The following is a 13,112-nucleotide window of genomic DNA, read 5'->3' as shown; positions in this document are numbered from 1 at the left end:
ACAAGTTCTTAAAAAATCTCTTGTGGCGCTACCATAGTGTCCATGCAAAGTATACTGTACTAGATGCAGTAGGTATAAAATCGAATATCGACATGTTTTATCGAATACTTACGTTTGTAGTTTGTAGCATGGATGTTCAAAGGAGTGAATGAGCATCTACATTTCGGCATTGAAATTTTAGGAAATCTGCGGTTAAAAGTAACTTAACCGAAAAGTAATCTGAAAGAAGCACAATAACTTTTAATCAAAGCTGCACTCAGGTTGGGATGAAAATATTGAGGTACGAGCCATTGAATCAGTTTACAAGCAACAGTATGTGTCTTCTGAATTTCTGTGTTTTTGCGTTCTTATGCAATTTCGTGTTTACAAAGGACGAGATCAATTATAAATATGGTCTACGAACGACAGCCGGGAATTGAATTCGATGCAGCTAAGGTGTACAGATCATCTTTAAGATTAATAACCACAGTGTACTTTAGGATGAGATCTTCATATGGAGTCATTTAGGAACCACCAAACAAACTGACGCTATGCAGGACTGTTCATAATTTATAAATAAATATCAGAGCTTTCTAAGAATTGAAAACACAAAATTATAGCACAATGAAAAGAGTATTACTCCATCTAAAAAGTACTTTGGTAATATTTTTTATGATGTAGGTTAGCTACAAAAAGAAATTTCTTTTTTTCTGATAAAGAAATGCGTATTTCTGATAGTCAATCCATTGACAAATAAATGAAACTTATGGACACTATCCCCTCTTGGTGAAGGTTTGACTACCTCTTTACGAAGTCAGTTTTTATTTTATTGACGGAATTTATATTTTAAAACAACCTAAATGTAGAAAAAAAGCTGTCTTAACTTATTCTTACAAGAAATAAGTTATTTTATATAATTCATATAGCCAGGCACCTAGCCAAGGAGAGCTCGGACCTCCCCTTCGAAATCAGAAGTGAAAAAAAAAATAAGGAAGGATGAAACAAAAATACACGAGAAATAGAAGAATGAGCGTTAAAAATAAAAAGTTACAGCACGTTTTTGGTTACTCTTTCTTATGAGGAGATTTGTATTACTTGCAATACATGGTGGCGAATGAGCGGGATATTCTGGAAAAGTCAGGGAATCTGAAATTTCTAGAAAAGTTACGGAATTCTCAGAATTTCTGCTAGTCAGGAAAATTTCAAGCTTTCGAAAGCATAGTGGCGTTCTGTAACAGTGTGGATATTTTTATCATAATTTTTCGTCATCGCTTCTCTGCAATATCAAACATATTATTTCAGAAACAGTTTTCTACTGCTTCTTTAACTTGTCATTTGTAACAGACAGTAGTTGACGAAATAATAGAAACAGAAAATTATGTGTAAAGAAAGTTCTGTTAAGATTTAATTCAACAGAGAAAGGAACACAGACATTGTAAAATATTTTACAAGACATTATTGGATATGTAATAGTGGTCATAATGAAAGGAAAATTGTTATATTTGAATGAACAAAGGAAGGAACTTTTATATTGTAAAATCTTTTTCAATACATTTTTTATTCTTGTATTCGAGATTTCTTCATAGTTTGTTATTAAAATACTACCATACTCTCATTTTATTATCCTAACAAACCAATATATGTTGCCAGTAAAATAGCTTAGATTGATCGAGCTCCTGGCGTGATAACCACAGTATTTCATGTCACTCCCCCTCCCCCCACATATTACGAAATCCTGGTTAAACGAATCAACATATGTTGTTAGTAAAATAGTTTAGAATGATCGAGCACTGGTGCGATGGCCACAGTATTTCATGTCATGGCCCCCTCTTTACGAAATCTTGGCTACGTACCTGCATGTAATAATAATAATAATATAAATAGTTTTAGTATTAAGCAGTTACTGTTGGAAGTAACTACGTCCATAACATATCGTAGGAAATATTCTACTGTTGTAGAGTAGTATGGTGGAGGATGTTGTTGCAATACAGAAGTAAAATAAATCAAAAATAGCTTTAAAAAATTCCCACAAATATGAAATTTTAAGCAATGTATCAAATTTTACAATTTTCTTCTTATCTCCCGAATGATACCAGATATCAACTTACTATAAACGGCATTATGTTCTTTACGTCTATTGGAAATCATGTACGTAATTGGATATGATACATATTTAAGAACTTTCCGAAATAAATATGGAATCGTACATGTTCGTTTTACATGTGGATTTGAAATATGTAATGACCTGACATAGTCATTTAAAAAAAATTCAACTTTGTATTGAGCAACATTGTTGATCTGGTAGTACTGATGTCTAACAATGTCCCTCTGCTGATATTTACATGATACAAAATTTTAGTGTCTTTCTTTCATTAGTTTAAAAGGAGTATTCTACGGAGAAGGGAGGAGGGGGGAGTATTTTAAAGAGGGTCACAAGTGATTGCAGGAAAAGAATTCTCCTCCTGGCTACTGTTTTCTTCCCTATTTGACAAATATTATATTGTTTTGCTTGGTGAATCCTCTTCTTTCAACCTTCGCAAAATTGACTTAAACTATTGCTTTTGCAAAAGTCTGCTTTCTCTTAAGCCCTTAACGGAAAAAAACGCCAGAAAATTTCGAAAAGTGTTGCTATTTTCACTGCCAGCTTCTCATTTTAGATAGTGTATATTTGCAACGAAGGGGGATGCACGTGCACCCCCTAAATCCGGCCCTATATAGTGTACTGTTGGAAAGATAACTTTGTATTTTATAAAATCTTCATAATATGCAGTGAAAATATTTTTTTCTCAAAATTTACTTCAGAAAATAGGATACGTGTTATGTGCAGGCAAATATGATAGTTTTATTTATTAATTAATCTATTTATTTATTTTTATTGTAATTTATTATCTTGGAAATAGATACATCTTTTAGATCTCATTTTACTCATTCAAATATATTTTTCAGTACGAGCTTCCGAAGGGATACCTTCGCACGATTTCACAAAATGCATTTTATTTTCTCCACTGTAGACTACTTGTTTTCAAGTCTTTCCTTACAACAAGGGGCCAGAAAATTAAGATAATAGTAAAATGTACTAGTTTCGACAAATTTGTTTAATTGTGTATGCACGTTGTCTTGGAATAAAATTTTCATCGAATGCTACTGTTATGGATGCTAACAGAATAAAAATGTACTTGTATACAATCTTAATGTATAATTATGATACTTACAACTTAAAAAAAATAGAAAGAAAATATAACACGTTATCTTAGATATAGAAGTGTAGTAATTATTATTGTTACCTTTGGCACGAAGACGAGGCACAAGGTTCCTGTGGTGCAGAAGATAATGAAGATGGAGATTATGATAAAAGAGGCATCCTGTTTATCGGAGAGCACAAAAGAAATGGCGGCTCCCATCACACACATGATCACCACATTGTACACACTCATCCCCACATATTTGGAATCGTTGAGCGCAGGAATACTCACATGGCGGGTCTCCCACGCCAGAAATGCGCCGAAGACCTATAGAGCACAAAGAAGAAAATTGAAGACAATACTGTGAATTATACAGAATATGTTATTATTGAAAACAGTTAAATATTAAGCACGTATTATGTTTTGAATTACTTATATCAGGGACGTACCTTGGTTTATCGGCGCTCGGGGAATTGCAATTTTGTCGCTCCTTAAGTCGTGAGTTACCTTCCCCTTTCTGCTCACAATATTAATGTTAAATGCTAAATTTTATCAGTAAATCAGAACTCATCGTATGCAGCTAACTAAATGCATTTATTTACTTCTAGGTGTACCAAAGTACCTTTGCATTGTGCTCAGAAACGTAAACTTTACAGCACTTACAAACAAATTTTAACGCTTTCCAAACAGTTAACTCTGGAATTACATTTCTTCTGTAGTTCAGACTCTTAATTGTTAACGTTATTTAGTACATTATCCAATTTGCACTTGTATTCAGGATCCAAAATCTGGATGGTACCAAAAATCAACATTGTTATCTCGTTCATGAAGTTGCTAGAATCGTGTAGAGATATCTTAAATTACCTTATCCAGGGACGTAAACACCTGTGTTCTTAGTTTCTGTTGACATGAGAATTCAGCATCTGGAGAACGATCGCCGTCAATTCACTTCTTCTTTCTTGTTCGTGGTTGGTAAGCTCGATTTCCCGCTCCTTGCAAAGATTTTTGAATCCTTCATCCAATAAGGTTATCTTTGTACTTCAGTAAGAAAGATTCTACTGAACGGATTTTCGCAGCGCAACCGTGAATACTAAAGTATTCTGTTTGCAAGTACGGCTGTGTGGTATTTATTTACCCAAAAATCACATTACAGACCCCGAAATAGCACAAAAATGTGAACGACTGTATTACAGTGAGCGATAAGGGAGCATCGGATCCTCTTGCGACTTTTTCGATTACATTTGGTAAAAGTTATTCCAACACTTCTCGGATTTGGGGAAAGTGATTCTTCAACAACTTAACTGCATCGTGTCATGTATTCAAGCGCTTCAAATCTTGCGTTGTAACATCAATAATGAATTGACAAGCAGGAAACAAAATGCTTCAATGTTCCAAAAATGTCACAGAATCAATCACTGCTTATGCAGTGTACACCTGCCAGATTAGAGTACGATTCATGAATACTACGAACTGTGCTTTACTGTTCACCTCTTTAATGCGTTTGGTTTCCAGTTTATGTTCCCGACAGCATTGAAATATGATTGTTATCTTCAGTCCTGAATGTTCAATCCATCTTTCTTGGTCTTGTCTAGAATCAATGTCGACAGATCATCTCCATTCTTCTCCTCATTTTAATCAAATTGACGAAAGATTGACGGGGCATATTCCATACCAACCATCGCTAAAATTGCGGAGCGCAACACAACGCAACTCATGCAAAAATCAGTTAGAACTGCCACTCGTATGCCTATTATCAGAAACTAAAACGCAGATTTTGCGTTGCGTTTCCGTAAACCGACATGGAATATAGCCGTATTAATTTCCACTTTTGCGTCATTAATTTTTACATACTGTGAAACTTGACTAATTTGGTCCTTGTGGGAAACATCGTGTGTACTGTCAAAATCGATGGAGAAATACTTTGGTTTCTTACTTGATAGAAACTCTTGCCCTGCACTTGCTTCCCCAACAGTGACAAATTCATTATGAATGTCCAGTAACAAGTAGGAAATTGTTATCTTTATCTCCATCTTGATCTTTGTCAGGTGCTGACGCATAACCAGATCGTATTTTCCCAACAATCTTATCAGCTTCAAAAGATTCCCTCGTTGGCAGCCTCTTCAACTCTTTCCCTATGTTCTCAAAGTGTTACGTTTTGTTTATCCAATAACATGGTTACGTCGAACATTCGCATAAGGATGTCCTTCCACTTTCTCTCTTCTGCTGCAATATGTTTTGTGCTTCATCGTTCATTTTTATCAGTTGATTCGGATTTACAAACGCAGCCGCATCAGTTGATTCGCCGAGATAAACGCAGATTTTGAGGCGCTTCTGGGTGGTAATAATTTCCAGCAAAAGTAAAGCGGAACAGAACTTCTTTTCAAGGAGAGGGGAAGCAATTTATGGGCGCAATGGAGAGTACGGTAAATGCAGAGGAGAGTACGGTAAATTCCGAGTTAATTTTTCTCGTTTCACCTTTGGTTAAATTTCGTCGACAAGAACAACAACGAAATCGTAATCCATATGTTGAACTATGCTGGAGCCTTGAACAAGTAGCATCACAAGGTTACTGTTAATTGCAGCTTGCCATTCACCTATATCCTTTAAGTCAACGATAGGTTCTTGAGTAGCTTTATCTTCTAAATTATATGAGCATGAGCGAATATCTTGAGATTCGGGTTCTTTGATAACTGTAATTTTTTTTCTGAGATTGGAGTTCTTTCAGGCTAATTAGTATCACTTGAACGTTCAGATTTTCTTTGTTGGCTAGCACCTTTTTCGTCTCCCAAATTTTCAACACTGGTTTCACTTCTATTAGCAGTAGGTATGTTGGAAATTTGACCAGCGGCGCAAATCTGTCGTCAACATTGGGGGAAACAAGTAAGACCGTTTTCTTTTCCTTTTTAACCGATGCTCAAAATATTTGTGAAGTTGAAAAACAATCCTGTGGAGGATCAGGGAGCAGAGTTGTCTTCAGCATTGGGAGGCGGGTAGATTTGATGCTTATTCTGGGGGGACATCAATTTCATTTCACTTTCCTTTGGGCAATCGGACACAAATCATCACATTTTTCCCACAAAAACAAATTTCAAATCGGATTATTGGGGAGGGGACAGTCCCCCAGTTCTAAGATTGGAGGGGACATGCCCCTCTCATTATCCCGGTATTTGCGCCAGTGAATTTGACCTTAACTAGCTTCAGTATCCTCAACCGAGTACTGTGCTCCACTTTCTCGAATTTGCTCCTACTAAAAATAACATAATTAATGTTACACATGCCGAAAGTTTGTAATTATTCACTATCATTTTCTGGTTTTAGAGATCCTGAAGTAAACTGTTAATTAAGTTTAAGTTGTAGTTGAATACCGTAATTAAAGGTAGTTTTGCATTGGATAGAGGATAAATAAAGTGAAGTTTACTTACGTTATTCAACTACAGTTCGACTTTAATTTATATTAACAACCAGTATTTAACCACATTTAAGAACACTAAATTCATATATTTACTACGCTCAACTGCTATCACCAGTAGAGACAGGGTTCTAAGTTGGTTAGTGAGATTTACGTGCAGGAAGTAACATGATATAACACGAATTACTGACAGGCCAATCAATGTTAACTTTCGTCAAACCATAGAATTTTGAAACAGAGAGAAATCAAGATTTAGTATAGGCATAAATTTTAAAATTTCGCCAATAGTCAAAATTTTCTGAATTTCATTTTTTGAATCTGAGTCCCCACTTTTGCCGCCCCTTGCAGATTGCCATCCCCTTTGCTATGCCACGTATATAAATATATATATATATATAAAAGGAGACACCATTTTATGTGGACATCATTTTATGTAGTTGCTTTGTAATTATTCTTTGTCTTACTAGTTCGCGCGTATATAGCCGTTATCTCTTGTTAATAATACATATTCCTATTTGTTTCTTTTTTTGAGCAGGATGGGAATATTAGCTTTACAGAATCAAACTGTCTCCTTAAATAGTCTTATCTCTTGATTCACTCATGAGCTCATCTTACATAAATCTGTTATTATTTATTTTAAAACAGTTTTTAAGAAGTAGGATACTGGCTTTGCTGGAAACCATGTCGGCAAAATATTAAAGGAAAATAATATACAACAAACTAAAGGTTTTGAACCAATCAGCTGAAATTATGTGGGTTGGATGGTTGGAGGTTTTAATGGGGGAAGGTCAGCACAGTGAAGCTATTGTTCCTCGTCACGAAAGTGCTTTGCCTATAGTCAACAGTAATTGTCGCTCATAATATTATTTTCAAAATAGAAACAGTTACCGAAGGCAAAACTTCCAAAAACAGAGGAAAAGGAATAAAAGTTCAATCCAATAAATAGCTAATTTAAAAAAAATAATTATCAAAAATAAAAACGGATAATTAAAAAGCTAAATAAGGTATAAAAAACAAAATAAATAAAAATAACATCAACATAGAATTTTGAAACAAAGTGCACATACTCAAATATAACAGATAAAGGCTGAAACGAAAAACTTTATGAAATGTTAACTATTTGAATTTAACGAACAAAAGTTAGAGTGAGACCAATATAAATAGCGATATCGTTCTGATTAATCATTACTCAATACTAAACGTTCTCGGAGGTCTGAGTGTTCCGGACATTCTACAAAAATGTGTTGAATAACAGTAGCGTAGCGTGGTATTCCAAAATGGGGATGCCGAAGTTAGTCACTTATGCGATACAATACTACTGCAATCAGCAATACATAGCTATTCCGAGGAGAAATATAGGGTTATAAAAAATTGGGGAGGCGAGGCCCCCCTATTGCTGGCCTAGTGGGGCATACAGAAATAAATGCGTGGATTACGTTAGAAGACAATATGCAATTGTCTCAGCTCCTTCTTGCCACTACCGGTATGACGAGAAAACTCGGCCCCACTGTTGTATGGACATTGTTTTCAGTATAGTTCTCTTTATTTCTTTCTTGTGGGCAGCTTCTTTCTCCGCACCCATACTTCAATCTTGTTCTTAAAAAAAAGTTATCCCTAGAAATTTGTCATCTTGGGTCTAAACCTCAGACGCCTGTTCGTGAATATGGATCTGAGTGTATACATCTTTGGAAGATGCAAATAGAAAACACTTAAAACAACTCTGGGGGCCTGTTTCGATACTGAAGGGCCCAAGCCATCTTTGCGAGAGGTGGGGAGTGTTGTCTCTCTTGGCCTACGAAATCGGTGACCGTGATTCTACAGAATGCTTTATATTTAAGCTTGTGTGTGAGCCCTCTCAAAGAGTTCCTGCCTACGCCACAGGGCATACTATGTATTTATAATGAAGATTAATACTTTGCCTTTAATTACGATTACAATTACGATGCATTTAATTACGATTAAAGCATAGCTATTTTTATACTGTCATTTACATAAGCGACATGCTTCAAAAGGCGTTGAACTAATCATTTATATTCTGTTCTATTTCGTTGACGTTAGCGCTCGTACAGAAACAATAGCTTAGTTCAAAATAGATAGAGTTGGCAATACTTGCGAATACGCCAGTTCATATCTAAAGCAAATATAGGGTTGAAAGGGATGAGGAGGAGTAAGAAATAAGTAGTTGGGCATGCACATTCGACAGAAAGCAGACGAAAATCCCGGTGCTTGCAGTAGGCCTGGAAGCCCAAACTACATGACATACGACAAGAGGAAAGATAGAAAATGTGCATCTGAATGACGCGCATGCGCAGGTTCCGCTTGTCAAAGTAAAACGAGAGACCGCATCCAGAAGATTGCAGTGGAAATAATTGTGATAATTACACGCAAACAATTTATATATAATGAAATACGTACTTTATCATCTTAACAGGGGATGCCGGGCATACAGGCGTTCCCTATGATACGCCGCTGTTGAATAATCAAAGGGACAATATAGTCTTCACAATATGGAAAGTTGACGTCACACACTGAATACGAATCCGCAAGGTGAAGAGTGTCCGATACGCAAGCGCACGAGAATCATTTCACCTCGCCGACTAATACACGATGTCGTCTGCCAATTGTCCAAACTAGATTTGAAAGCATGAAGCTTATTTTAATTGGCCTGGAGTTTCCAATTCAATACTCTCATTGTAACTAAAGGTTTTTTTTTTTTGGGGGGGGGGGGATCGTACCTAAAGCGTGACCATATAGCTTGAATCAGTGATGACATGAATTTTATAACAAGCTTTAAGTTTCAGAATTTTACCTTTTACGACTAGCATACCGCATTAAATTCCTCACAATTAAAAAGCAAGGAAATTGGTCAAGAGTGGAGGATAGAGATCAACCTCGTAGTGCCATTGGCGAGGAATAAATTTCCATTTAGTTCTGAAAAGTATGTACATTTACATAATACTATATGATATATTTGTAAGTTACGACGACTATCTTGACATTCATGTTGTCTTTTGAATATTGTATAAATATTTTGCGATGGTATGTTAGTCATACGGTGCGTTCAGTGCACAAGGAAATCAAGTCCACTTGAGTTCATTTTGGACATATGTCATATTTAAGATCTGTCTGAAGCTTCTTTCATAGTTTAAAAGATTCATGTACAGATATTGTAAATAACTCGTATAATGTATATAAAAAAAACACAGGGTTAACTATTTCATGCACTTAAACTGACTGTACACACTTTGCATTTCTAATTAGAATTAATTCCCTTGCGGTCTGAATGTTCCACATAGTGAAAAACCTACTTAACATTGTTTCAAGATGTATTTTAAAAATGCTGCCAGAAAAATTGATGAAGCTTTCTTGCAGTTTATGAAAGATACCTACCATGAGCAGTCCTTTGTAAGCGTATATGGATCCCACAAATATTTTCATCCGATGACTTTGGCAGTATTCATTTATAGGGATTATCTGAATATCTTCACTTGACGGATGAGGCTGAAACGCAAGAGAAAACAAATTACTTATTTCAGCGATAACTATAATCAAAATGATATAATCATAATACTTTAAACTTTTAGTTGAATAAGTTTAAAAATAATTAATTAAAATAATAACAATAGAAAATCGACTGTTTTCGAGAATTACGACATGTTGCTGAAAATATGATCAGTTGAGCAATCAAGCTAAGTGATATTTGAATGCATTTGCTGGTAATTTCAGCATTTATTATGACAGTTACAGGTGCATTAAGTTAGGATACATTACTTCCTATGTAACGTATGTAGCCTTCGGTACATTATATATGTTAGCCTAATAAAAAAATATGATCTTATTAAATACCGATAAGACATTGTCCTTAAAGAAACCTATTACTAATCTATGAGTCAATGAAGGATCTAAAAGTGTAAACCGTCCGATTGTAACATCTTTCTTTGTCTACCTAAATTTTTCAATTTGCTAATGTATGTTTAATTCTTCGCTAAGTATTTGAAACTGCAGTTTTGTACAGATTTCCCACTTCCTATGTTTTTAACCTAATTACGTTATATTTTCTTTGTTCTTTAGACTTTCTATATAGTATTCTCGTTCTGAAGATCCGATTGGGAAACTATCTTAACTGCGAAATATTTTAGCACAAGAGGCTTATTAAACACGTTTTGTTCTTCGTTGTTTTTGATAAGATTCTATTTTTCGAGATATGCTGTCGATTCTTTGGTCGTATTTGGCCACAAGATTGCTCTAATGACCAAGTATATTTGTCATAAACCTTCTACTTCTTGTATCCGTCATTGGTGAAACTCATTAAGTTCTTTTAACAATGGAAGAGAAGTTTCTAGTCTGTACTATTGAGAGATTTTTACTGTGCTGATAAAATTCGAATAATGGAGTTTTCGATTATTCGTTATTCGAAAATTCGAACAATACCCGTTATTTGAATAATTGTTCGTGTAATGAATAATTATTCGGATAACGAGTAATTGTTCAAATAACGAATAAATATTGGAATAACTGTTCGAATATTGAAAACAAATGTTTGGATATTCGAATATTCGAATCACATCAATTTGATACAACAGAAAATTTATTCGAATAATGATTCGAATGATTTTAACAGCACTAGTTTGTACCGTTGGGTTCTTACTTCAGTTAGGTATTAGTAGACTCATATTAAGTAATATAGGAAATAAATAAAATAATATAAAAACATCTTAATTATCATAATACATATACTGTGAGAAAAAAAGACTATTTCTGTTCATTCTGTGGAATTTCCTTTTATACAGGATGTCGGTAAAACACTCATCCAATTTCAAGATGCTTTACCTTAGAAACGTCTAATCGTATTTGTATGGTATGCTTACAGTTTAAAAGACGTAGTGTTCAATTTAACTTCTTACACATATTACGTTCATATACCTATATACATATTCGATTTCAAAGGGCTATAGTGGCTTTAAAAAACATTACAAATATGTTACAAAATGAAAAACAATTGTAGTTACATCAAATTTTCTGTTCACAAATATTCAATATTGTCCCTTTAGAGTAACATGGCATGAATCAAGTCGATAGTCGAACTATTCCCATACCTTGAACGCTGACGGGAGTTGGCAAGTCGACTGACAGTTCGCAGGAGATGTCATTAGCATGCGTCGTTTTTATACACCAGCAATCTCTAGCCAATCAAACGAAACTTGAATACTTCTTTCAAATTGTAGGCTTCGTTTAAATACAAGCAGTTGTGTGATGAAGATTTCAGACATCATACCGTGTGTCCACAAAAACACTCCTTGATTTGAGCTGATTGTACAATGAAATCATTTTGCAATATGTTTGTAAGTAAAGTGTCAGAAGGTGTAGTAACTCAAAATATTTTTGATTCTTCTCTACAGCTTGTAACATTTACCCATTTTGCCGCTAGAGGCCAGTAAATTCAAGATGGCGCTCTCCAAACAGCAACGCAGCTGGTGGGCGTTAGAATTCCACACAACGAAGAGTGTTGTGTCTGTTCAATGTGATGTGGAATCACCTTCGAAGAAGTCAGTTTTGAAGTAGTACAAGGATTTCGTTGAAGTAGGGTGCATCTATGACAAGCGGAAAGGACACTCTGGCCGATAGACAGTCCCGCTGCAAACTGTTGAAGGTGAAACTGTGTCCGGCGACAGTTACTTGGATATATTACGGAACTAGTTGATGCCTCAACTTACTGAAGTAGGTGAATACCATCTTCAACAAGATGGAGCACCATCACCATCGTCATGTCTGTAACTTTCTCAATGAGGTTCTGGCAAACAGATGGATTGGTCGTGCTGGACTGAATGACTAGACATTTCTTCACTGGCTTCCTAGGTCACCGGACCTAACTGTTTGTGATTTTTTTCTTGTGAGGGTATATCAAAGATGTAGTGTACGTACTTCCTCTACCTGCATCCATGGAAATTCTGCAGGACAGAATCAAAGAAACTGTAAACACAATCACGCCGGATATGCTTTCCAGAGTATGGAATGAGCTCGGTTATCGCCTAGATGTTTGCTGTGTGACAGATGGGGCACACATTGAGTGCCTGTAATGAACATATATCACATGAAACTTTATGAGTTGTTACGTCTAGCCAAAAAATGAACACAATATTCCCAAAGGTTTTCATTGTATAACCAAATACAATCGAGGAGTGTTTTTGTGGACATAATGTATACTTCGATTATTCCTCTTAAGGTTGCGCCACAGAATTTTTTGTTAAACTAGTATTCTTGCTCGCCACTAGGAAATGAATATACGAAACCACTATGATTTGATCAGATGCTTATAAAGTTCTGATCTAACGGATGTTTTATTACATTTTCTTCAGGGTGTGTCTTGTGTGGTTTCTAACATTTTGGTGCAAGCGAAGAGAAACATTTTCTCCCTTCTTTACGAGTATCTGTTTTATCAATTAAATATCTTTAGAGACTGAGCAACAAAAGTTATACCAAAAGTGATTTCCGTTGATCCATGAACAGCTCCAATTAATCAGTTCCAGTTCATTCACTTTATT

General features: G+C 35.3%; 1 protein-coding gene across 2 annotated transcripts in view; it reads right to left on the bottom strand.

Moving 5' to 3' along the window:
* GABA-B-R2 (gamma-aminobutyric acid type B receptor subunit 2) overlaps nucleotides 1-13,112 on the bottom strand; it is an 832,753-nt gene that overhangs the window by 123,372 nt on the left and 696,269 nt on the right. For both annotated transcript variants that reach the window (XM_081759238.1, XM_081759239.1), the window contains exons 10-11: nucleotides 9,961-10,071; nucleotides 3,264-3,488 (exon numbers count right to left, since the gene is read on the bottom strand). In XM_081759238.1, the coding sequence (XP_081615364.1) occupies nucleotides 3,264-3,488; nucleotides 9,961-10,071 (336 nt within the window). The remainder of the gene's footprint in view (nucleotides 1-3,263; nucleotides 3,489-9,960; nucleotides 10,072-13,112) is intronic.

Source organism: Thermobia domestica, chromosome 5 (assembly GCF_964235325.1).
Source record: "Thermobia domestica chromosome 5, izTheDome1.hap1.1, whole genome shotgun sequence".
Taxonomy (NCBI): Eukaryota; Metazoa; Arthropoda; class Insecta; order Zygentoma; family Lepismatidae; genus Thermobia; species Thermobia domestica.
The sequence above is the reverse complement of the archived record's forward strand: the minus strand, read 5'-3'. Positions and strand labels throughout refer to the sequence as shown.